A 25,230-nucleotide genomic window follows, 5' to 3' on the forward strand; every position below is an offset into this window, starting at 1 on the left:
CCGCGGTTATTTTAGAGTTGTGGTCGTACACCACATGTTGAGGGTAGGCGAGGTTGAATTTGAATAGGGCTAAGGCAAAGCATCCGCATTACGGTTACTCCAGTCCACTGGCACACATCCCGCTTAGGGCCCCATTAAGGAATCTGCCAATCGGGACCCCTGCGGTCCAATATCGGGGAGGACCTTTTGTAGCGTGTCTCGTCTCCTTCGACGAATGGGACGACAACCAGGACCATCAACGATCAGTCAGACTTTCTGGTAGGACTTTCACTACCTGCAGGAGGCTTCATGTCGCCAAGACCACGGACATGGCACCGTAACTGTAGCCCAGGCCGCTGTGTCTCAACCAGGCAGAACTTCTCGTCTATCCGACCCGAGGCTGTCTCAATCGGACGGAGACTTGACACATGTTTGAGGGCGAGGCGATAAGATATTCCTTAGAGATTCGTAAAGGTAAGAAATCGTTGGAGGCGGAATGTAATTAGCCCGCTTGGAGCTCAAGTACGAGGAAGCCTCCAATCAAGGTTAAAAGTACTTTTGATGATCTGCTCTTAGTCGCCGTTCGTGGCGTCGACCGCCAGTCACACTTTCGCATTCATTCTGATCTCACGGTAACTTCTGGCTTGAGGGAGCTGATCTATCTCCAGCCTGGCGATCAACGTCCTCGTCTTGCCAGTGAGATTGACCACAATGCGGTGGCATTCATTCTAGAACGCCACTAGAAAGTCGATAAATTGAGCAGCCAATGGCCGCAGTCCTCGCCAGCGAACAGGTTCCTTTCGGGATCGCTGATGGGTTGCTTAGAATTTGGCATGTTCGTGTGAAGGACCTTCCTATTCCAGCATCGATGGACAGTTGCGGCTTACATCAAAAGTCCCATCCGGGCAAAATGAGCCCGGAGGCGACTTGTGTCCCGAGATCGACTGTAACTGCAGTGGCACGAGCTTCTACCACAAGAAGCATCCCCGGACGAGACTGCCAGGCCACCCCTGCGAGTATATTGTGCAGGAGCAGGCCGGATAAGCAAGCGGTACGTTTGTTCAGCGGGGGCCCGCATATCGCTCCGCCAGGCCAAAAGTCCTCTGGTACTTGGCTAGAGTCCAGTCGCGAGAACCTCTCTCCAACCAGTGGACGAGGTTTCCCATATCGCTACAGGGGGGGTAGTCAGACGGACAGGACGAATGCGACCTCTGGGCATGTTTGTAGACAAATAGGACTTCCAACCCCCCTCAGCTCGTTCCCGCCTTTCTCCCCTCCAGCCCGCGTAGTCTTTGCAACATCTTGCCCATCCGAGGAAAGAGAATCCGATAACACCGCCATGACCGACGAAAAAGTGGCCCCGGCCCCCGTGGCCCGCGTCGACACCGCCGAGCCGCGCCCGTCTTACACCGGCAGCGTCACCGTCCACCCCGACGAGAAAGGCGCAATCGGCGGCGAATGGACGGAGCCCGTCGTCGATACCAAGGTCCCCGAGACCGAGGAGCACAAAGAGGAGGATCTATACCGCCCGCTCGTGATGGACCCAAGCATCCCGCATGAGGAAAACATCTTGACTGTGAGGGCTGTTGTCATTGGATGTATCCTGGGTTCTTTGGTCAACGCGTCCAACTTGTATCTTGGCTTGGTAAGCGCCTTCCTAATGTCGGGAAAGATACCCACATCTTCTTATCTCGACGAATTCTCGACCAAATTGCATGATTCTAACACCAAACGCTCCAGAAAACAGTAAGAATTCCTTGGAACGCTTGATATCCATTAAAAGCTCACATTCCGTGCATGGCTTCACTTTTATCGCATCTTTATTTGGTGGTAAGTTTTCAATCAGATTCTTTGTTGACGTGGAAATCTTGAAGTTGATGATGATATAGCCATTTTTGGGTACGGAATTTTGAAGTTGCTCTCGCAAACGAACATTCCTATTCTCGGCGGACCGTTTGGACCTCAAGAAAACTCTATTGTTCAAGTAAGTGGACCCTGCATTCATCAGATTCCTCGCCGCAAGTTCCCTACTATACCCCGGGGATGAAGTTCGCTATCCCGGAGGCGGGTTTCGGCGATCCGGGAGGCGACCCACCCGGTCCAATGGCCCCACTTTGACCTCGGCGAACGGCCGCTCGGCCCGGCAACCACCATGCACAGAAATGACTAACATCACCAGGCTGCTGCCACCGGTGCTGGAGGTATCGCCGGTATTTTCGTAGCTGGTATTCCAGCCATGTACAGACTCGGAGTCATGGACAGCACGCCGTCCGGCGACATTGGCAAGATCTTCACGCTCACCATTTGCTGTTCATTCTTTGGCCTCTTCTTCGTCACTCCCCTGCGCAAATTCTTCATCATCCGCACCGCCCGCGAGCTTAAACTTATCTTCCCGACCTCGACCGCAACTGCCCTGACTATTAGGTCCATGCACTCTGGCGTAGCCGGCGCCCGCGAGGCTGTCAGCAAGCTCAAGGCTCTCGGCATCGCCTTCGGCGCCTGCATCGTCCACCGCGTAGCCTCGTACTACGCCATTGGAATCCTCTACGACTGGCACATTATGTCATGGATTCACATTTGGTCAGGCTATACCTCGTCGGCGATGAATATTGAGTCGTGGGGATGGTGAGCGAGACTCAAGTCCGTTTATGAGGCTTAGCTGACCACGGAGCTCAGGTACTTCGAGTGGACGACCGCCTTCATCGGCTCCGGCATGCTCATTGGCATGAACTCTGCCTGCTCAATGATGGCAGGATCGGTCCTCGCATGGGGCGTCATTGGCCCTACCTTGGTTCACTGTAAGGTCAACAACCGCCACTACCTTTCCTAAGCGCTGACACTCATGGGCAGATGGCGAATGCATCGGTGTTCAGGCCTCCGAGGACCCCAATTGGTCGGGCCTTTACTCCTTTACCTCCCTGAAGAATGTCGGTCAAGGTCCGCCATCCCCCCGATACTGGCTGCTTGTAAGTGTAGACTATGCTGAATACAAAATGTATTCTAATCTGACAATACGCAGTGGCCCGGTGTCATGGTAATGGTCTGCTCCTCCATGGGTGAGCTCCTTGTCCACTGGAAGATCATCTACATTGGCTTTGCCGCCGGTTGGAAATCCATCTGCCTCTCCATTCACGAGACCGCGATGAAGAAGGGCAAGCGCATCGGATTCTTCGCAAAGTACGCCGAGAGAGAAGAAAAGCGCGACGCGGATTACGTCGAAGACCCAGCGACACCCGAACAACAGGTAAAGACTTGGATCTGGGTCCTCGGTCTCTTCGCGTCCATCATCTTGGCCTGCATCGTCATGGGCCTGCAGTGGCAGGTCAACGTCGGCGTCACTATCCTCGCCCTGATCCTCGCCTTTCTCTTCTCTTTCCTTGCCATCCAGATCGGTGGCGTCACGGATCAGACACCCCTGACTGCCGCCGCCAAGGCAGCTCAGTTGGTCATTGGTGGTACTACCACTGGCGCAGGATATACCGTTCAGCACGCTCAACGTATCAACCTCATCTCCGCCGGCCTGGCCGCTGGTGCTGCTGACGTTGCCACGGCTCTGACGTCCGATTTCCGTACTGGGTTTTTGCTTGGCACCCCTCCTAACAAGCAGTTCATCGCCCAAGCTATCGGCACCTTCGTCTCGGTTTGGCTTGCGCCCGGCCTATTCGTGCTGTTCACCACCGCATATCCCTGCATCACGGACGCAGAGCTCGAGCACTGCCCGTTCCTAGTTCCTTCCGTCAGTGCCTGGGCTGCGGTGGCCGAGGTTGTAACCAGCCCCAACGTCCCGATCCCTCGGTCTTCCGGCATCTTCGCTATTGTCCTCGGCATCTTTTCCATTCTTCAGGTTATCTTCCGCCACTACTACCTGGTTGGACCCCGCGAAAAGTACCAGGAATGGCTTCCTAACTGGGGTGCCATCGCTCTGTCTTTTGTCATTCCCGGTCCCGTCTTCGTCAACGCCGCGTTCCTCGGTGCCATCATCGCCTTTGTTTGGCGTCGCTGGAAGCCAGCTTCCTTTGAGCTCATGTAAGTGCTGACCATGAAATCTAGTTTATTAGAGCCATAACTAACGTCGCTGATAGATGTTTTGCGGTGGCCAGTGGGTGTATCGCGGGCGAAGTACGTCTTTCCCCCCCTATGAAGCCAAAAATGATTTACTAACAAGTATTGTAGGGCATGGGAGGCGTTATTGGCGCTGCTCTCCAACTGGGCAATGTTTCCAGCGACAGATATGGAACCGGAGGTTTGGCTTGCCCTGACAATGCCTGCTAAAGTGGTGGAACTTGTGGGAAGCACATGCAGTCCTTGTCAGAAGGGTGACAAAGACATGAAGTCCGGCAGTGTGGCCCGAACCGCTAGCAGGACGATGCAGGCGGCACGAACCCCGGCGCCCCATTATTCCTAAAAAGCTTGGACTGTCGTCCGGTGCTCGTCATCGGTGCACACCGAACGACCTGCCCTGTCAGATGCGGGCCGAGTCTTTAGCCAGATCTTCATGTTCATCACCTAGAGCTGGCAGCTGCAACCCCGAATGTTATGGAAGATATTAGACATGAGTTTCAATAAATTAATAGAAGGATGAAATGATTCGGAGAGGTCGTCATAAAATAAGAACGGCACATGGTGACGCAAGCGCAAGAAAAGAGTGACCTCCTCAATCGGACACACTATAGCCCTCCGTTCCGTCGTTGCTCCATTCAATATCGACAGTACCCCACTCGAAACCTTCAAGAACACGGACGTTCAGCGGCTGAACCTCGAGTTGCTTTCGCACAAACTCCTGCTTTGCCTCTGGGAGTCTAGCTATGATCTCTTTTGGCGGCCCATACAGGTTGCCAAAACAGTGTACGCCACAGGTGCGACAAAAGGGTGACCCGTTGAATTTGCGGCCGAACTGATAGTCTTGCGTCTGGTCTTTGCCGACAATACTCACATGAGACTGGTGAGGATACACTCCAATGAAGCCGTTCTATTTCCCGTTCAAAGTTAGTCCCTTTTCGTGCAACACTCGACGAGGCAAACGGATGGCAGACGTACGCGAACGCATATGCTGCAATTATCCTCTTTGATCTGGACTTCAGAAAGAGATTTGGTCTTGAGCGCAATTTGAACGGCACCGCAATCGCAGCCTCCAGTATACAGCGTGAGGTCGTCCCCAGGTGCATCGGGCGGCGTGCCGCGGAATTCAACCGGCGGAGATGAAGATGCTTTTTCAACGAAACTATTGCGGCTCTGAGCTTAGTCCATCACGATTTCTAGATTGGCGACACGCACCTCAAAGAGCCTGAATAAGGTAAGTATGTAGCTGAAGGGCCGATGGTCACGACACTCCTTCCCTTGATGAATACATCTTGAAAAGCAGAGACAATCACTCGAAAGTTTATGCCTTTCTTTCCGGCTTGAACGCCAGAGGTATGTGTCCCGAAGAGAGAGGTGCCGCAGACATTGCAGAACTGGTGATAACAGATCAGCTAGTCCCTCCAAAGACTCAGAGAATGCGGATTTAGGCGACACGGACGTACCTCATGCCTCAAGGCCTCAGTGTCTGACGCGGTGTAAGATGTCAACGTCTCGCCCGTGCACCCCTTTGTGATCTTCAAGCTCTCCTCGGCATCGTAAATCCAGACGTGTCCCTTTTTTGTGCACAGCGAGCAGTCACAAATCACCAAAGAGGGACACTCTGGGAGTTGAATCTGGTATCGATTCGCACCACAGTGACAGTTGCCCTGGAAGGCATTCAGCGTAGTCTCCATGTCGTTCTGAATGTCATTGAGCGCGGCGCAGTCAGCAAAGCCCGGATTTCGAGTGCGCGGAGACTAGGTATCAACAAGACGTGGAGATTGTAAGATTGTAAGATTAGCGTGATCAGGCAGCAACAATAAGTTACTGCTTACATTTGCGGCTATCGGCACAATTACTATGCCCGATTCATCGTTTGCTCCGCAGCCCAGGATTACGCATCACCAAGGGGCACACGACATGTGTGGCTCGGCTTAAGCGCTCTGAATTTAAAAGCGATAAAGATAAAGCGCGCCATAGGAGCAAGAACAATTCATCGAAACACCGAGCTGAATCAGATCTCCGTTGAGACTTTTCGTGGAGGATGAAAAATGGACGGCGGCTGTGGCGTAAATATGGGTGCATGAGATTACGGTGTGGCCTTCAAAGCCACAGAGAATTCCCGGCAGCCATCTCACTACATGTAGAAGTAAGTACAACATAACGGGCATGACATGCTATATCTACGGCTTATTTCTTCAATGCCGACTGGACTAATTGATGAGCATCTGTTCGATGATGACGGGAAGGGTAGTAGCCGATGTACCGCCAGCAACCAATTAATCGGGGATTATAGCCAACTAGCATGGTGCGACGCTGCCTCAGTAACGCTACAGAATCCGTGCCTTGATCGAAGTGACATACCTGCCTCGGTATCTACCGATACAGTGACGAACATGGGACTTACCATGGCAGTCAATGAAATGAATGAATCAAAGCAAGCTATGTAGACTGTAGCATGAAGCAGTCACGGCAGTTTATGAGAAATGCTAATTCCGGCGATCGCCGGCTTCCCGGTGCTTTCCCGGAGAAGTGGGGCCGCCGAGGTACTGTACCTAGACATCATGATCCGGATCGCCTGTGATGAACACTTTGCAGGTGTACCACCAAATTCTTGTGAATGATTAAGGCTCCAACACATGCAGCTCACACACCCTTGCGAGTTACTCATCCATGCGGCGGGCTGACGGGATTTGGGTGGCCACGGGTTCTGATTGATCGATGACGTATCAATCCCCGAAACATCATAATATCATCATGTCATTCCCTGAGAGGCCGGTGCATTCAACCAATTCCAAGGGTGTTCATTTGGAAGAAGAATCACTCATTCCTTCGCCGGCAGATACAAATATCAGTCATGCTTTCCTCCAGAGTATACTGCGCTGCAAGGCCTCTACGAAGCATTCTATCAAGTCGGCTTCCATCAAGACTATTCCAAGCGAAGAACACTTTTTCAACCACTAAGATGTCAACCTTCCCCACCCCTTCGAGCGATCCTCCCAAAAAGGAGATGCAGTACTTCCCCGACATGACCACGGCCTTGCCGTCCGAATCTGGCGAGTTTCGCCGTGTCCTTTGGACGGGGTTGTACTCCCAGCTTGTGCTGATGACTGTACCTGTTGGTGGTGATATTGGCGAAGAGGTATTTTATCCCTTCCTGATTGACGGATCGATATCCTGAATGGGCACCAGGTTCATACAGTCGACCAAATCCTCACCTTCACATCTGGCAAGGGTCTTGCGCAGGTTGCTGGCAAGGAGCAGGAGGTCAAGGCCGGTGACATGGTGATTGTTCCTGCGGGAACCAAGCACCAATTTCTAAATACAGGACCGACACCGTTGATTCTTTACACTGTTTACTCGCCAGCTGAGCACAAGCCAACGACGGTTCACAAAACCAAGGAACAGGGCGACAAGGAGGAAGAAGATGGCATCGATGTAGCGCCAGAGTGGAGCCGACGTAGCAAGGAGCAGAATGAGAAGGAGGGTTGGGTCAAAGGGGAGTAAATTTTGCACGTAAAGTAGCGCTTGTAGTTTTCAAAACTCATCAATTCATCAGGGGATTTTGAATTGTAGGTCGAAATAAATGATCAAGTCAGACATTGCCTTGAATAATTCTTTTTTGTCCATCTCTGGAAAGTAAACGGCAATTAGCTCCTCCCTCTTCAACTTTCAAGGATGAGACTTGGAATGATGGTCTGATCATGAATAATTATTTATATGCATGTATACATGTGCATGCTTGGCTATTAGGATGGTGAATTGGCTGCCTAGGATATCTTCACGAAAGGAACCCTTTCTTCATTGCTTTTTGGAATGTGATTGTCACTTGAATTCAAGGTGGCGGACGTTGTTGATGCTCTTCATGCAATGAATCCAAGATCGACCTTTCTGAGATGAAGCTTCGCGTAAAATTCTCCGTAGCTGTATCTGATACACATTAATTCAATTTCTCAAGTCTGAAGCGAAATCAGTCATTTAGTAACAAGTTTTGAAGCAGGGCGTAAGAGACGACGTAAGAGCCAGTCTGGAAGATTTGAGATACAAGAACATGAAAAAAACTTTCTGGGTATCTCGCATCTGTAGAGATGAAAAAAAACAACGCAGATGGCTCGTATATGCCTGGGCTACCGCCACGGCTGGCATGATTCTGACCTGAGTAGTTGGTGGCTGCATTAGGTTCTGCAGGGACGTTCGACGGAATAGAAATGGGAACAACCACTGCAGAACTGATCGAGAACAAAAGACGAAAGAACAGAAAATCTTTAGACAGATATTGGTCATTTGAGCAAGAGTTATCGTAGATACTAAACGTAACTGGGGCAAGTACCTTGCACAATCAAAAGATCAAGTCCGTGCCCAAAAGGTTTATGAACGGACGGGCAGTCATGACCCAGAAGCTGTCTACTCATAAGCAACACTTCATAGATAACACGTCTCACGGCCTCGCAAATGAGGAGCTATTATGAGTGAATATGGGTCTGACTTTGTAAACTAAAAGATCAATACTTAGATGTAGGGGGCGACTAAGGTCTTCTTATAATCACGAACTCTGATTGCAGGTAAGCATCGGCACTGTGAAGTGACTTCAAGTCTATATGGCGCAAAATTCAAAGGTATCAAAATAAATAGTCAATGCATACCCTCCACTCGGAATGTAAGATGTACCCAAGCTTCGCCTGAGATTGTGAGTAAAGACTCTACAAATATGTGTAGCTAGTAATGAGCCCTCAACGTTCATGGCCTGATTGAATCTGATACAGTTGTCACGGAGGTTTTACCCAACCTCAGCATCTATTATGGAATATCATCACAAGATTCATTTGCATCCAGCAAGTTGAATACAGTTCGATGGATGGACCAACCGTGTCACAAGATGAATGCTCAAGACTTGTTCTCATTCATCGTCTTCTTAAATACTCTACCAATTTAAATAAAGGGTTTCAATGATGCTAGGCACTTCTCTTGCCACGATTCACAATATCTGACATTGCCAAACCTTTATTCACTAGAAACTCAAGGCATCGGAAAGTAACAGTTGATTCAAAGGCGTGTTTTGTACGTGTCTCCTGTTCAGAGCTTCCCAGCCATATAATCTGCGTATAAATCCGGCAGAAACGAGGCCAAATTCGTAAACTCAGTCTGATCATGAATGAAATGCTCATAGGCGATATTGTCCCCAGCCATGCGGTGCTTGAAACCCAGCGCGCCAGCAAGATAGTCGATGCCAACCTTCATGCCGAGGACCTTGTAATGAATGCCCCCACCGAGCCAATAACGACTTCGTAGCTCAAGCCCATCTTCTGTCTTTCGAAATAGATGCAAGAAGTCTCCAATTTTGAGGTTCGAAACAAGGCCATCCCTCAATTCCGCGCAGACGGCGGCCTCGTAGCCTGCCGCCTTGAGCTCCTCCCAGGGCAGACCGTACTGAGCCGGGTCGACAAAGTGGATGTTCACGGTCATCTTGGTGGAGCCGATGAACTCCGTTACACGATGCGTGGATCCGAGCCACTTTTGCGTGTGAGAGAGGTCGGTGCGATGCAGGCGGTCCGCGTACGTCGACCGCGCACTCAGGTGGTCGTACGGGAACCACAGGGCGTAGCGCTCGGGCTCGACGCTGTGCCACCAGAACCACCAGCGGACCATGTCTCCAGTCGTTCCAGGGAAACGAGTCCGTGATGTGACGTACGCGGTCCCATCGGGGAGGGATCGCCATCCATTCTCGTGCGTATGGGTACCGGGTTCCAGCAGCCGACGCGACTCTGTGATCGGCAGGACGCCTTCGGCTGGAATGGGCTGGCGGATGTACTGTGGAATGTCGGCGTAAACGTAAAGATCCCGATTACAGTATTTACCGTATAGCTTGCTCTTCATTCGGTTCTCATTGTAGATATAAACCTTCTGGGTTTCGAGTGGATAATAAGTAATGGGGACCTTTGCCGGGTACCCATCTTTGTCCGGATTCTGAGTTTGGTTCGATGTCGTAGGGTCAGACGTTTGAATATCATTCCGACTCGGCACTGTTCCCGAAACGAGTTGGCCTCTCAGTGCGGTGATCCGCGCTGCAGACCTCTGACGCAGCGATCCAGATCCAGAATCCATTATCCTACTGTTGCGTCGTCGTCGTCTTGGCTTCAGTATTTCCAAGAGAGGAGAAACGAAGGCGGGTGCTCGGCGTTTATACCTTTGTGCTCATTATTGAAAGCTATGGCCGCCGAGGCTTGTGCGGAGATCCTCAAGGTTTGACGTCCATCTGAAGTGCCTGTTGACCTCGGCTCGGTTCACGTGTTGCTGAAACCCCGTAATTGTGTTGAACAGCCTATCGGATTGATCCTTTCGGACTCTACAGCTGTACACTGAGAGGCCATGCCACTGATTGATGACTTTCGGCATCATTCAATGACCGAAGTAGGCATGTTCATTGCCAAAGACTATGCTTTTCCAGTGTAGAGATTATCTAGGATGTCATAGAAGCAGTGTGTAACCTGTCCAGAAGTGGCCAACTCCTTAGTAACGACGTGGGAGAAGTATTGAAAGAGTCCCCTTTTCTTCAATGCTCAGAAAGGGAAAGCGGTTAATCTCAAAACTGTAGCTGATTGGACTCAAGTTGACGTCCAGAAGACGGACACATCATTTTTGATCACTGCATTTTGCTTACTTCATCTCTACAATTTTCTGAAGTTGATTGAGCTAGCGCAGCCTTGAAGCCATTTCCTTGTGCTTTATTTTACTTACCTAGGTTGATCTTGATGAGACTGTGAGCCATGTACGTTGCTTTGCTGCATGTTAATGAAGTACCATATCTTTGGGTAAACCTTTCCGGGAGTGCGACCTTATTTGAGTCGAAATGCCAATCTTGCCTTATAGCTTTTCCGAAAGTACAGATGACCTACTCGGACATGGAAAAGACCTGCAGTCAGTCACATCGCTCAAGGGCATAGTTAGCAAAACGTGATCACAGTCCGTTGCCGTCGCTAAAGGGCGAGATGCGCCTCAGTCATCAGCGAGAGATATGATACCCCCGACGGTTGCCATCTCATGGTTGAGCGCTCAATTTATTTGGCGAGTACTCTGTAAGCGACCTCGGCAGCACCAATGTAGTCTTGGGTGGACTGGACAGTCGCAGAGATTGGCGGCTTTGGGCACAAAAGCCCAAGAAACTCAGCAGTGTCGTAACTCTCACATCATACAACCCTGATCGTTCCTTAGCTACAAACATGCTTGCCTCATCCACTTCCCTATTTCAAGCTTCCCTATCTCAAAGTTTCCTGTTAGTTTATTTGAAAGATGGCTTCAACTCAAAGCATGGCTGCTGCAAGACTTCTACGTGCCCCAATCGTGTTCGCCATGTTCACTCGGGGTCGCGGGGCGGCACCAGCAAGACTCTCTTCTTCCGCGGAAAGGACCTTATAAAAGCATGGAAGCTCAGAATTCAGTTTCTCATTCGTGTCATGCGATCCCCCAATGCTGCGCAAATCGACGGGATGGCGGGTGGGCGCGCGCCGTGACATCCAAAGTCGCCATCGTTCAACCTTCGCAATAACAAGATGCAGACATTGACTACACATTTGCCTTGATCGGCCTGAACGAAGCCAAATTGTCGTACTAAGCCAACTGTGGGTATGTACATTTCGGCTGGCGTTGATCCTTCCGCAATCAACGAAGACTTGTTGAAAATCGCCATTTGGGAGTGTCATAGGAGAGTAGCAAGGGTCTGTAACACCGGGACTGACGCAATATCGGTTGCTAATGTTCCGATTGATCCATCAACAGGAATAGCTTTGGAGAAGCCGACTATTTATGTTTGTGTGCTGAAGGACAGCTGTTTGTCCCGGGCGATTTATAGTGGGGCTTACGTTGCTTTGTCTCGTCTCCATGGAACAATTCACAAGCGGATGGTGGGCCAGGCTCTTTGCGAAGAGTCTCTATGTCTTGGAGCGATGCACTACAGTTATTCACGCGCCAACAAGGAAACGAATATACTTGGGATGGCAAACTCACCATATCATTGTTCTGACGCGAGTAGATCATTTCCCTTCTTCGTGCACGTATTGACAACTACGTAGGACCTCGACGGAGACGTCGATTGCGTATCGGTTTACTGGAACGAAACCCGGCCTTAACACAAGGTATGCTCACAGACTCGAAATCTCTCCTTGAAACAGAACTGAATCCTTCATCACTCTGACAACTTTATACTATCCACTGGGATTGCTGTACATTCGACCGAAGCAGAAGCTGCTCCAGCTCCTCGTCGAGACTGCGATGCAAGAAACGAAGGCATCATCCCTTTCCACCAGAACATTCAATCGCCAGGTGAGCGTCGAACCAAGATCATATGACCCTGAACATGTTGTCTTTGACACCCCTCTTTAATCCTTCGGCTTTTCCGCCTTCGTACTCGACACCAGAGGCCCCCCCATCTCCGGATATGCCCTCAAGCTTCAGTCGCAGCTCCTCATCCAGCTCCGCTATTGTCTTTTCCCTCTTTTGTGTCGTTATACCGAGGTCCATAGGCGATTCAGCCGGTGCTTTATCGTGGCCGGTCTTCGTGTTGGTCTCGAACTTTGCACCTGGTGGCGAGGCAGTGCTCAGGCGCGCTGAGAGCTCGAGCGCATTTGGTCTCGTTGGCGCGGCCGATACGCGTTTTGCTGCCGGATTAAGGCGTCTCAGTGGCCACTGTGTACCTAATCGTATCATTTGGGATTTTTTTCTTAAGAATGACCGTGTAGAAAGAGCGTTCGCAATCAGACACGCGTCGACGAGGTGGTGAAGACTGAAAATATCCAATGATTTAGAGAGTGCCATCTTTCGTCATATTTCAGAGGTGGCCCGTGCCTGCCCCAAAGAACATTCGTGCATCTTAAAGCTGTTACATACCGATGTAACACATACGAGCGAGGAACTAAGTTTATAATTGTCTAAATGTTTCAAAATTTTAATATTTTCCACTAGCCTCTTCTTTTTCTTGATAGGAATCTTACGTCTTGCGCTTGTATGTCTGTATTTTCGTGAGGGTAACAACAGCTGAGTAGCGATCTTCTTGGCCCAGAGGTTCGGCCCTGAGGTTCTCTTAGGTAAGATACTAAGGAGAAACCTGCTCACCTCACTCTTTATATTCGACACTGTACGTTCAACATTATTATTTCATTAGAGCATAGACAAATGTTTCTAGTATGAATTTCAGATGAAGATGATTCAATAAGCGTCTCCATAATTTTGAATAGACTTGAGCTGTTTCCATGTAGAGCACCACTAAGCATCTTATCGCGCCAATGTAGACCAATACCTCGTATCTACGGCTTTACAAACACAATGTGCTCAAGAATACGGCACAACAGACTTCAGATCTCTAACTGGAAGGGAGTTGCCATTATTCTTTCACGCGAAGAAAATTTCGTTCCAATACCGCAAGCTTTATGTGACGTAACACCCTCATGCTCGGAGCCAAATATGGCTTGACCCGGCCAAGCCTTTTTATCGGAGCGCTGTGGCAGTGGCTATGCTGCTCTGCCTTACTGACCAAGACCCATTCCGAGCCGTCTCTGAGACAAGGTTGAAGATCCTTCGCAATGATACGGCCAATGACATGGAAGGCCCGCAAATCATGCCCCGTCTTCTCATGCAGAATTGAGGTGCCCAGTCAGCTTCCAGAACAAAATTGACCAACAAGGCGTATCATTCTTCTTGGCTGCAGCCTACAGACGAGAACACATGAGCAGGGCGTGGCCTCATTCCGCACTCAGCCACTCACGACTGTCTACATGTAGTACACGTGTCACAGTGATTGCGAGCTTACAGCAATAAAGAACGCATGAATCCCTTATTTGAGGATGGTTCCCACGCCGACCGCCCCCGAACCCCGAATACACGGCAGCATAAATTTTACACCATTCACCTTGTAATAATCTCTTACAATACTACAATACTTCATTGCGCGTTAGAACGACTAAGCAATCGGATCGCACTTCATACCTACTATCGAAAATGACTGCCAAGCCATCCATGCCAGATGTAGACGTGGAGCCGCCAACGTATGACAACGCCATCAGCGAGTCACGGGCGCAACTCAGTTGCGGAGAGACACCGACACTGTTTCTGGACAAAACGACGGTTTTCGCCAACACTTCACCACCTCGTGCGCTCTATGAGCTGAGCAACATCGTTACCAACGCAAAGTCGACAGTGTATGGAATTCAGAAAGTGGTCTACAGAGTCTCTTCATCGCCTGGCAGCGACAAAGTGAGGACGAGGTTGGACCACATCTACGACTTTACTCAAGATCCTCTCAAGGGACTTGAAAGCTTCAAAATGCAACTGAGCGATGTTACAGTCATTCAGGGTCAGACGAGTTCGAAGAGGACCTTTAAGGAAGTTCATCTGATGCCCGGTGTCACTGGATGGACGGTCAAGGATCATTTCAAAGCTGGAGATAGCGCGGCACATCGTATAAAGCATAAGGATAAGATTCACTGGAAAAACATGAGGGAAGAGGTCGTCGCTATTGAAACGGTCGCTAAGAGGGACAAGGAGAAGAAATTGCTGGGAATGCCTCAGTTAAACATCACAATGCCGATGGAGGCCAAGGAGCTGGATCTGTTGGTGACCAGCTGGATGGCAAGACTTTGGCGGCAGTCTGCCGATGAGACCAAGGATCCCATGACCTGGAACGACTGTAAGTATGCTGTGCCCGAGTAGGACTTACAGCTAGGCTTTACCGGTTGTACGTCATGCTAATTATTTTCTGCAGTCAAGGAGATCTCTAAACTTGCTCTTAGCAACAATAAGTTTGGAAACACTTGGAAGCTAATGCCAAGTTGAGACGAGCGGCTAAACCCATAGTGCAGGCCGCATATGTGACGATGGAGGTGGATGGGCTGAGAGGGGGCAGGGAGCAAAGATACCCATGATTTTGAGCACGATGGAAAAGGAAAAAGCACGAGACTTAGTCCAGGGAAATTGCAGGCTTGGCTTCTTTTCCAGGTTATGGTGAAGGTCATTTTGGCGAGGCATCTGTAGTGGGAACACGGGTAGGGTTTTTTGCTCACCTTGAAGAGTTTCTTATTTGTGGCTCTTGGTGATTTCCATTCCAAATACATCAATCCCAAAGACAACTGTAGACGACGAAAATGGGTTTTCTTTCCTCATTCAGCGATCATGTGTGAGGTATTCTAGTCGAATTTACAAGGGCTTATCATAGTAAAGCCACTTCGTCCCCAGCTTTATCTTTCAAGGCCGTTTGAAGGTAGGTATGATTGGCAGGGATCACGCTCTACATCAAGTGGTAAAACTTATTAAACGACCAATGCTAGTGGTAGCGTCGCAGTACCTATTAGTCAAATATCGGTTTCCTCACGCCGTACCTAGTCTTTTGACAAGACTTCAAAACAAGAAAAAAATCCTTGATGTTTGCCGCTAAGCACGTGGCCTGACGGTGCGGGGCATTAGAACGCGCTCAATGCGGTTGATGATCATACGATGGCCCGACTGGCACTATTTCCGCAGTGATACCGACACACCTGCGGAACCGGCAACGTTGGGACGACAAAGTAACGCCACGAGAGGAGAAAGCATAAGCTGTCACTTACCGGGCTTCCGTTCGTCCAGCCGTCAACTACATAAATACAAATACCCATCTTCCCACCATCTCCTTCGACTATCACCTTCCAATTTCACACCTCGAACGCCATACGTCCAATCATCACCATGAGAGCTGCAAGGTACTACGGCAAGGAAGATATCCGGATCGAACAGATACCAGAGCCCCCATGCGGTCCTAATCAGATCAAGGTGAGATACCCCGAGTGTATATAGACCCTGCTCAGGATCTGATCCGCCCGGCGTCTACCCCGCGCGGGGAAAATGTAGGGACGGTTACATTGCCTTTGGAGTTCAAGCTTAACACTGACACGTACTTCTTCGTCTTGCCCAGATTACCCCGGCATTCGTCGGGATCTGCGGGACTGATCTCCACGAGTACCTCGGCGGCCCCAACTTCTGCCCCTCCTCCAGACATCCCGTCACGGGCGACCAGATTCCCGTGACGCTCGGCCACGAATTCTCCGGCATCATCAAGGAAATTGGCTCAGACGTGAAGCAGGAGCATCTCAAGGTCGGCCTCCCTTGCGCAGTGCAGCCCACGATTTACTGCGGCAAGTGCGCGGCCTGCAACGCCGGTGCCGAGAACGCGTGCCACACCGGCGGCTTCATCGGACTCAGCGGCGGGGGTGGCGGCCTGAGCGAGGCGGTGTCAGTGCCCGCGGATCAGGTCTTCCCTTTGCCCGAGGGCATCTCCCTCGAGCTGGGCGCCTTGGTGGAGCCACTTTCGGTTGCTTGGCATGCCGTCGCTGCCGGTTCCGTCACGCCCGGGTCGAATGTCTTGGTGATGGGAGGCGGTCCGATCGGGTTGGCTGCCGTGCTGTGCTTGAAGGCGAAGGGGGTGACGAAAATCATAGTCGCGGAAATTTCGTCAGCCCGGCAGCGGTTCGCAATGGAGTTTGGCGCGGCGCATATCATCGATCCCAAGAACCAAGATGTCACGGAGGAGGTGATGAAGATTACTGGTGGCATTGGTGCCGATGTCACCCTTGACTGTGCGGGTGTTCCGGCTAGGTATTCCATCCTTCAAAACTATTTCAATGAGCTGTCTTACTGACATAGGGGATAGCGTGAAAGCTGCGTGCATGGCGGTAAAAACACGCGGCACGGTTGTCAACGTTGCCATTTGGGAAAAGGAAATTCCCTTCAATCCGAATTGGGTAACATGGAGAGAAAGCTCGTATAAGTCTGTCCTCGGATATCAGAAGGCAGATTACCAGGCCGTGATTGAGAATTTGAGAACAGGTAAGGATTCTCATTCGCTTTGGTCGTTTGGCCCATTACTAACTGACTTGCGACCAGGAGCTCTCAAGCCTGTCTCCATGATCACGCGGAAGATCCCACTTGACGACCTAGTAGAGCATGGTATTAAAGCTTTGATCACGGACAAGGATAACCAAGTCAAGGTTTTGGTTGATCTCAGCGCTTCTCTCTGAGGGAAGTCGGCGTTATGCATTTATGAGGCTATGAGGCGAGCGATGAGGCGCTGCTCCAAGATGCAATTGTGGCTTTATTGATGGGGGAATTCTAATAATTTATTTGCACTTCGCGTGTAATATGTACTGAAGAATACCTATCTGGGTGGCCATGATTCTCTATTTGTCGCAGAAGCAGCCACACTCGCCCTCGGCCTCATTCACGCTCTGGAACGAAAAACCAGCTCCTCACTATTTCTCATGTCAGTGCTTTCCTAGTGATATTATGGCTCCTCATCTTTTTCAGTTGACTTACTTCACGCGGGCAAGCCGTCATGTAAGCTCTTAGAGGCTGAAAACTCTGGAAGCTGAGACTCTTTCGAGGAAGGCGTTACATACCACCCTCAAATCAACTACAGCTCTACTAGACTTATCTAGCTATCCCTGAAAAGTTCCGGAAAGAAAGCAGAGAGTTGCAAGCTGTGTGATGTTGAATTGTGGTGTCTGTTCTTTCACAGGATCCATAGAAACGAAAATGACTACCGCCCAAATGAGCCCCGTTAGGCTCACTTAACTTATTTGACACATGATATTATCTAGAATTTCTATTCTTCGACGTTTCCGCTTTGTAGTACCTAAAAGATACAACTTTCTGCACATCCGATTCCACTTTTGAACCGGCGAGCAACGTGAATGGTATGGCAATTCCGTGATGGAAACGTTTCTGTTGGAGGTGGTGTTGACCACAGTGGTTGAGATGCGCCAATGGAATCAAAGATGGTAAACATCCAGGCAACTATGATGAGAAGATTTCAGTGTTTCGATCGCATTTGAGATTGTTCATTGGTAGAGAGGATAGGTGCTTACGGCACCCTAGTTAGAAAGGGCAAATTGCTTTTAAGGTTATCGAAATTGTCTTACTTTCATTTCCCGACAGTGTTGTAAAGTGTGTTAGTCTCATGACTGCAACTCCTAGGAGCCATGCATTACCTTCAACTATGGTCAACTTTCAATGGGGAAAGAAACACATGAGAATTGGAGATTACCTCATCACTGGTTTTTTGTTTTGTCTGCAATCTCAAATCATCTTGTTCTTATTCGAGGCGATACTTTTTCGGAGCGCTAAATCGGCTGTCATGACAACCCTTGCATTGATGCAGGAGTACTCGTCCTTTAAACCACCTTAATCTCACAGAGATACTAAGATACAAATGAATGTTTAGGGCACGCCTGGAAGACCGCTGTTGTCGATTCGAATTAATCCTTTGAGGCCTGAAGGGTCGTGTTGATGACTTGGAGTAGTGACATGGCGAGGCCGGACGGACTGGACTTGAAGACGTCGGAGACCGAATAAACGAGATGAAGCTTAGAACCGCTCTCTAAAACTGAGATAGTGTCCGGCGCAAAAACAATAAGGCGGGAGGCATCGAAGCCACAAGTGATTGAATGGCGGTATGTGCAAGGTAAGAAGCTGAAATCTGAGCCACTTGGAAGTTGATTATTGAACTCAGGAAGCCTCCCCGAGCACAATTTGTTCCAATCTTCTCTTCCCTAGACAAAAACCTTCTCGAAACACTTTAATAAATGTGACCTGATGCAAGGGGCAAGTGACATGCGCCACACTGAGGACTGGAGCATTTTCAAGCTCCAACACCATGCTTACATTCCAATATAATGAAGTTAACGTCACCATTCTAGCACATACGACCACACCCACTGGAAAATTCGGGACCCCGTCCGCTCTCCCATAGACAAGCCAGTGAGGGCCAGATTAGTAGTTGAGTCGGTGACGATCAGCGAATACCTGGTGTTGTATGTCTTTTGACTTTTTGCCCTGCACAGGTGGCTGTTTTTTACGGACCTTCCATGCATGCACACTATTGTACGACTCAAGTTTCTAAACGCAAGTGGACAGTCACTAAATGAAATCCTGTTTAAGAGTTGATGACATTAGTACTCGGCTAAAAGTTGTCGGCGCAGTGGTGTTGTGGATCTCGCCCCTCTCTATAGCTCTTGAATCAACGACCCTCATTTTTCTGTTTGTCTTGCTCCCACGTTTATCTTCAACGGCAATTCAAATTAGCCTTCAATAAAAGCCTATAGTGTCTTCCTGATAGCTCTTATATGGCAGAGGACTACTTGAAGTCAAATTACATTACAATGCCCTTGAAATCCATGATATCGCCTGCTGGGGTGTTATGCCTTCCACGGGCCCGTTTTGCAAACGCACGGAGACACAGGCACAAGTAACATGGGTATTTAGCAAAGCTATTCCAGACTTCAATAATCACAGTATCATCTCGTTCACTAGCAAGAGTCAACACAGAAGAGCCAGCTGACAAAGAGTTGAAAGTTCTCTCTATAGAGTTATCCTTGCTATACATGTCCATCTCTCACCTTTTGAAGATTCGTCCATCATAAGTTAATTGGCCGTCTTTTTAGTCTTTATCTTGGCTCTTACCAGCCAACTTTGTAATGCTGAAAAGTACAGCCACTGCGCCAATGCTCATGGAACGCCATACAGCGAGGTCACAATGAATTTTTATGACAATGAGTCTTAAGTTTACGATAGGTGCTATGCATACCTAGTGTAATTTCAAATTTGATCATTACAAAAACGATTTCTAGGTCGCCAAGGTCACCAACAACTGATTGGTTTAGTAACGGTCTCAAGAGGATTTGTGTATGAGTTTTTTATCTTCATCTTCCTTCTTGAAAACCCCCACCTGAGCTCTGCAGCTAGAGTTTCCCGGTGCGGCATGAGTGTTGCATGCTTTTCTGAATAAGCAAATCACTATTAGTATTTCTCGCCGCCTTTGACCATACCGTGGGGTTCAAGGTTGATCGTCAAGCTCATGCAACTACCTGATAAGAAACAGTCAACTAGGTACCTGCCGCATCTTGTAAGGAATAAAAAGGACAGGGATTCTATGTAGACTACTAAACTAGATGTACTCTTGATAAGTGTTGGATATCCGATGATTTGACGGGAAGTTTTGTAGAGGTCTCCCATGGAGTCTTCCTAAAAGAGGCATGGAATTACTCTACGACATGCCTCATATTGCACCTCCAATGCCGTCACAGCGTCAGCACGTTGTGTGCGAATTCCCATGCCAGCACAAGACGATGCATGCATGAAGTTGTACATTGACTGAATAACTGATTGATACATGTGGGATGGTAAACAGAAAAGCATGTACACAAGAATCAATACTTACACGGGAGTAAACTGTTCAAACTGGATCAAAACTATATTCCACCTCCCAAGGAAAGACGGTCAAGACTGCGACTGCATAGATTCAACCTTGGCTTGAGTTCAACTGGTCTTAGAGTAATAAACCCCTAAGAGTAATGACTGCTCATGATAATAACGGTTGTGATCATGGCGGTGGTCGTGGTAATGATGGTGATAATGACGATGCTTGTGGGCGACTTGTTGCGGTGATTCTAGGTTTCTAGAAGACTCCGCTGGCTGACTTTGCAAGGCATCAGTGGCGAAGAAACCGACAGACTGAGAGGGTGGTCACAATGGCCTGGCTTTGACGATGAATTCGGTGGATGTCTGGTAGTATTATTGATCGGAACAAGTCTTACTGAGTTACGCACCACAGATGATCGATTGATTTGCGGTGATACCCCCAAGTCAGCATCCGCTTTGGTAAACGGCTAGGTCAAAGGGGGTGCGGGTATCCCAGGCGAGGCAGGAATATCCATTGCTAGTGCACCGATCGATGTGATGTAAGGCTCAGAGGGAGTTGTATATGTTAGTAGCATTATTCTTTTTGATGTTTTGATAATGCCCTCCATTTGTTACGATAGGTGAGAAGCGGCCGGCCAGGTAGTCTTATCGGCAATGCGGACCACCGGCGACCGAGCGTCCTGACACCTTCTCGTCGAATTTCATTTTTCTCTTGTGACCAGTTGCAAAGGCGGTCCGTGACTTTTCGTTTCAGGATATCCATATATCTATTCGAGAATTGGTCGTCCTTGCTCCCGATTATCAGGAAGCCTTTCGCAGAAGAGGGCTGGGAGTATCACAGGTCGGCCACCTGACAAAGTGAATGGCATACCAATTTCGTGCTATGTGGGACCCATATGAGCACAAGCCGACAATAAAATCTGGTCCTCTTTTGCTGTCCATCGACCCCTCTTGAGTGATAGATCAAGAGAGTGGAACCAGCGCTGGCGACAGTCCTGAGACCACCCATACAGTCAGCACGACTATAAAGCGGTCTTTCTCTTGATGAAAAAAATGGCCATGACCTTGGCAGAGCGGTCTTGGAGCCCAGCGGCGATATTCTTCCGCCCAGCCTGAGGACCCTTTGCGTCTCAGTAGCGGGCAATGACGGTCTTCAGAGTGACGTCCTCTTCGGAAGCGCAGATCTTGCGCGGCCGCGTGTAAGCGTTAGCACGAGGTGAGTTTAGCGAAAGTTCTTCCACCGCGTAATGGGTGGCCTCGGCCGTTTTCGTGACGGGTCAACCTGTTTCAGGGAGAAGAATCCTCTATACCTCGATGTTCCAGCTGGAGCATATGCCTTCCTCCGACGTAAAGATCAGCGTAGCATATCTCTGCATATCCGGCGTGATCCTCGTTTCTGACTTGTTCCTTTTCTCCCTGCAGAATTTGTGCATAGCCAGGTAGCTTGTGGCCACCAGGTTTCCCCCGCATTCAGGGTGGGATTAGTGTAGCCGCGTCCACTCCCGGAGGATTTTACCCTGGCCCGGGTCAAGTCATTAGCTCGGAGTTTCCAGGGCTGTGTCTCGGCTTTTACGTCATTATCAAGCATTGAATCAAATCTGATGAACATTCGAGGCTCACCTAGATCTAAGGAGCTTTTCCAAATTAGGTTTAACTAGGGTGAAGGTTGAATTATACGTAAAGCACCTGAAAATCCTAACATAGTTTCGCCTGTACCTCATCGTTCGTGCTATTCCATGTATTGTGTCAGAGCACCTTGATATTCATTTCATGCGTTCAAAGCACATTCTTCTAGCTGTCCTTTTATGAGAAACTTGTTTCTTCTGGAGATCCTCAAATTACTTTCCATCGAAAACTCGCCCTCGACATTGATAGGGGCGGTGCTGCCTACATGCAGCATCATGGCCGCGGGTGGCTACCCCAACCCAGGTGCAATTGACGCATCATTGAAGACAGAAGAGCAGAAAACGGTCGAACGTTGGTGTGCAAGTTGTTTGGCGTTCGGGACACTTTGGAATCGAAGCAAAGTATCAAAAAAATTGTTTGAGTCTAGGCTGAATGTGATTCAGAACGCTGAGGTGAGGTCAGATTGTTGACATATGCGGCCATACGCATACCGTGATCAAAACCTGAGCAACCCGAAGCTGGATGGTGCATGTGTACCAGTGGTGCGACTGGTATCTGACATGCGATCCCTCACACCGACGAGGATGAGCCGTGTAAAGTGTGGTTCAAAAATATGTAGTATAAAAGACTACTAGAGAGGTAAGGTGGACCCAAAGAATACATATATTCTTTCGTAATATTGCAAAAAATGACATGACCTGGCGAAGTGCCGTTTTCCCTCGATAATCCGGTAGTTGAAAGAAGCAGAATCTTGAGTCGTAACATAAAATGGCTGAGGGTTTTTTTGTGACCGCTGGTCAGAACCGTCAGGGAAAGGTGGGGAATCTACCACATCATTACACTCGCAAGCAGGAAACCAACGACGAATGCCGCCCTCGAGTTGCCTCCCAGTCTAGGCGCGGCATTCTTATCCGTCTCCACGGCCACGCCGGCGCTGTTGGTCTTTGTTCTCGAGCCCGAGGAGGAGGCGCCCGGTGTGTAGTCTGCGGCAATTCCGTCAATGGGGTGGGCGTATGCCTGCGCGGGCGTTGTTGTCGCGACCCAGGCAATGGTCGTGGAGAGCTCTTCGGGGTTGTAGACGGTGACGGTGGCGGTCTGGCTGAGTTCAAAGTTGCTGTAACATGTACCGCCGTACGCCGGGCGATCGGCGTCGGCAGTCTTGGCGGGTGCGGCAAAGGTGAAGCCACTATTTTCAGGGAATTAGCATTTTGAACATTATCCTCTTGGCTGTTTCTTGGCTCCAAGCGATGGTGCCGGGGGAAGAACGTACGAAGCGCAGCAGGCAATGTATCCGTTCGACCAGGTGCTGCTCTCGGCATTATAACCACTCGGGCAGACGAGTGGGCTTATGAAGGGTGCGATGGAGCTGGATGCGGAGAGGGCGGATGAGTAGCCAGTGACCCATTGCGTGGGATAGCAGGATGCGAGGGTTGAGTTGGGCAGAGGTACGGGCTCATTAATCCAGATCTTCTCGAGGGCGCCGACCAACATGGTCAAGTGATTCTCGGCACATTCTGCGGGCGGTGTGAAGGTCGTCGTGAGTGCCACCGTCGCGACGGGCACGGGAGTACCGGTCGGTGCGGCGCTGATAGCTGGGGCAGCTACTTCGGCGGTTCGGACAGCCATTATGACGACTCGGGGGCTGATTTACAGGTGAACTATAAATCGAATAAAAGAGCGGACGTTGAATACGATTAAGTTAATCAACTGGGTTGTGGTTGTTGATCTTAAACCTTACGAGTAGTTTAAGTTAAAAAGAGTGGAAGGGGTGGGAAGAGTTGTTGATCAAAAGAACGTGGTGGCCGGAAACTCGCAAAGAAGATGGTACGCGCGCAACGGGGAAGGGAAGAGAGAAACTTAGGCAAATGAGCCACAGGCGCAATGGTAATAAACACCCAACAGTTTTATCGAAATTCTCGATGGGACTGCTTAATGCAACCTCCCACGCGGCAAGTGGGTTCACATGGCAAACGAATCAGGACTTTTTGTCGAGATTCTTGTTTGCCAAAATGTGACCCTCCACTTGGCCCAAGTGGGTTCGAGAAAGGGGCGCAGACTCTCCGGCCGGCCCAGGCCAGACCTCTCGCCGTCTCTGTCTCTCTGTCTCTCTGTCTCTCTGTCTCTCTGTCTCTATCTCTCTCTATCTACCTACCGTATCTCTCGCTTCGATGCTTCGAGTCGCCACTAAAGCAGGCATAGCGCCGAAAGGTGCATTTGGCACACCCCCAAGTAACGCTGTCGCGGAACACCACGGCAAAGATTTCTCGTGTTCGTTGGTTTCTATCTTTACTTAACCTGACCTAGTGTAGACCAAGGTACGTCCTCACCGGGCCGCCATTTGCTTTTTTGGAGCGGACTGAACTGAGACATAACCCGTCGACTTCACCCGTTGTTGGAGGGCCTTGAATCGAGCATTCGAGGCACCGCGCTCTATTTTGTAATTCAGCTCGCTCGGTTTGGCTAAAGGTCCGACTCATTTGGATCGTCACGTCACAAATAGTGGAGAACCTCGTCCCGGAGACTCGCTGCTTTTTTCCCCGGTGAGAGCTCCCGCGCGCACACCTCGGACGTGATTGTCGGATCTACACAGCACACAATCCTCCAGTGACCTCCTTGGCACTAAAGCTTGCACTGCCGTGAGCCCATCTCGCCCTTGCTTGGTTTCAGGCGGGATGATTGGTAGATTGCGAGGGCATGGGCCTCCTTTCGCTTGAGGCTCTACTACTGGTCAGCGGCCAACGGTTGATCAAAAGTGAATCTAGTTTTATGGAGAGAAGTGGGGAGCAAATCTACCAGGCTTCCCGCACGACTCGTGGCTCTTTCGGTGGGCAAACAATGGGAACTTGGGAAGTTCCGGCCCCGTCACTTCTCGAGGGCATGATGCTGATGGGAGAAGTCGATGCGGAGGCGTGGAAGGTTTATTTCTAGGCGCGCTGCACGGGTGCGACAAGGCCTTGGAAAAGCTTCTTTTGATCCTCCACTGGTCGTGGTTGTGAATCTCACTGGGCCGCCAAGACGATAATCTGAGAAAGGGGGAAATAGTGTTACGTAACTCGATACGAGTGCCAAGCTTGCAGGTAACGTGACCTTGCGCTGCTTGAATCGTAGGAAAGGTGACATAATGATCAAGTCCTCTTGTCGTCATCCATAGAATAGTCAGTTAACTAGCAGTAGCACATCCAAATCACGAATCTCATTTGCTCGGAAGAGTCCACATGGGCCGGTAGATCGGCCGAAAGTTTCTGTCAGGAAACAGTAATCATCGATCGCACTAATACCGCATCCTTCAGCCAAAATATCCACCCTGGCAGGGCTCTGAGGAATCTTTGCGTGGTCTAGTGCAGGAACCGATGA

At 49.7% G+C, this 25,230-nt stretch overlaps 8 protein-coding genes across 8 annotated transcripts; 4 read left to right on the plus strand and 4 right to left on the minus strand.

Moving 5' to 3' along the window:
- Positions 1-1,318: 1,318 nt before the first annotated feature.
- CORC01_01652 (oligopeptide transporter) lies at positions 1,319-4,251 on the plus strand (the record flags this gene model as incomplete). Its single annotated transcript, XM_022613306.1, has 7 exons — positions 1,319-1,624; positions 2,159-2,604; positions 2,656-2,777; positions 2,830-2,945; positions 2,999-4,005; positions 4,062-4,098; positions 4,153-4,251. The coding sequence occupies 7 exons, from the start codon at positions 1,319-1,321 to the stop codon at positions 4,249-4,251; spliced, it is 2,133 nt and encodes a 710-aa protein (XP_022480032.1).
- A 382-nt stretch (positions 4,252-4,633) lies between these two features.
- CORC01_01653 (glutathione-dependent formaldehyde-activating enzyme) lies at positions 4,634-5,732 on the minus strand (the record flags this gene model as incomplete). The annotated part of the gene is made up of 4 exons (XM_022613307.1): positions 4,634-4,948; positions 5,017-5,200; positions 5,254-5,432; positions 5,502-5,732. The coding sequence occupies 4 exons, from the start codon at positions 5,730-5,732 to the stop codon at positions 4,634-4,636; spliced, it is 909 nt and encodes a 302-aa protein (XP_022480033.1).
- Positions 5,733-7,003: 1,271 nt separating this feature from the next.
- CORC01_01654 (cupin domain-containing protein) lies at positions 7,004-7,545 on the plus strand (the record flags this gene model as incomplete). The annotated part of the gene is made up of 2 exons (XM_022613308.1): positions 7,004-7,180; positions 7,231-7,545. 2 exons carry the CDS (start codon positions 7,004-7,006, stop codon positions 7,543-7,545), a joined length of 492 nt encoding a protein of 163 aa, XP_022480034.1.
- A 1,566-nt stretch (positions 7,546-9,111) lies between these two features.
- Positions 9,112-10,140, minus strand: CORC01_01655 (PhlG protein; the record flags this gene model as incomplete). Its single annotated transcript, XM_022613309.1, has 1 exon — positions 9,112-10,140. One exon carries the CDS (start codon positions 10,138-10,140, stop codon positions 9,112-9,114), a length of 1,029 nt encoding a protein of 342 aa, XP_022480035.1.
- A 2,232-nt stretch (positions 10,141-12,372) lies between these two features.
- On the minus strand, positions 12,373-12,738 carry CORC01_01656 (uncharacterized protein; the record flags this gene model as incomplete). The annotated part of the gene is made up of 1 exon (XM_022613310.1): positions 12,373-12,738. One exon carries the CDS (start codon positions 12,736-12,738, stop codon positions 12,373-12,375), a length of 366 nt encoding a protein of 121 aa, XP_022480036.1.
- A 1,287-nt stretch (positions 12,739-14,025) lies between these two features.
- CORC01_01657 (uncharacterized protein) lies at positions 14,026-14,859 on the plus strand (the record flags this gene model as incomplete). The annotated part of the gene is made up of 2 exons (XM_022613311.1): positions 14,026-14,713; positions 14,789-14,859. 2 exons carry the CDS (start codon positions 14,026-14,028, stop codon positions 14,857-14,859), a joined length of 759 nt encoding a protein of 252 aa, XP_022480037.1.
- Positions 14,860-15,744: 885 nt separating this feature from the next.
- Positions 15,745-17,072, plus strand: CORC01_01658 (uncharacterized protein; the record flags this gene model as incomplete). Its single annotated transcript, XM_022613312.1, has 4 exons — positions 15,745-15,828; positions 15,971-16,650; positions 16,706-16,881; positions 16,939-17,072. 4 exons carry the CDS (start codon positions 15,745-15,747, stop codon positions 17,070-17,072), a joined length of 1,074 nt encoding a protein of 357 aa, XP_022480038.1.
- Positions 17,073-22,701: 5,629 nt separating this feature from the next.
- Positions 22,702-23,502, minus strand: CORC01_01659 (uncharacterized protein; the record flags this gene model as incomplete). Its single annotated transcript, XM_022613313.1, has 2 exons — positions 22,702-23,062; positions 23,147-23,502. The coding sequence occupies 2 exons, from the start codon at positions 23,500-23,502 to the stop codon at positions 22,702-22,704; spliced, it is 717 nt and encodes a 238-aa protein (XP_022480039.1).
- Positions 23,503-25,230: the final 1,728 nt, after the last annotated feature.

Source organism: Colletotrichum orchidophilum, assembly GCF_001831195.1.
Source record: "Colletotrichum orchidophilum strain IMI 309357 chromosome Unknown Scaffold_9.1, whole genome shotgun sequence".
NCBI classification, from domain to species: Eukaryota; Fungi; Ascomycota; class Sordariomycetes; order Glomerellales; family Glomerellaceae; genus Colletotrichum; species Colletotrichum orchidophilum.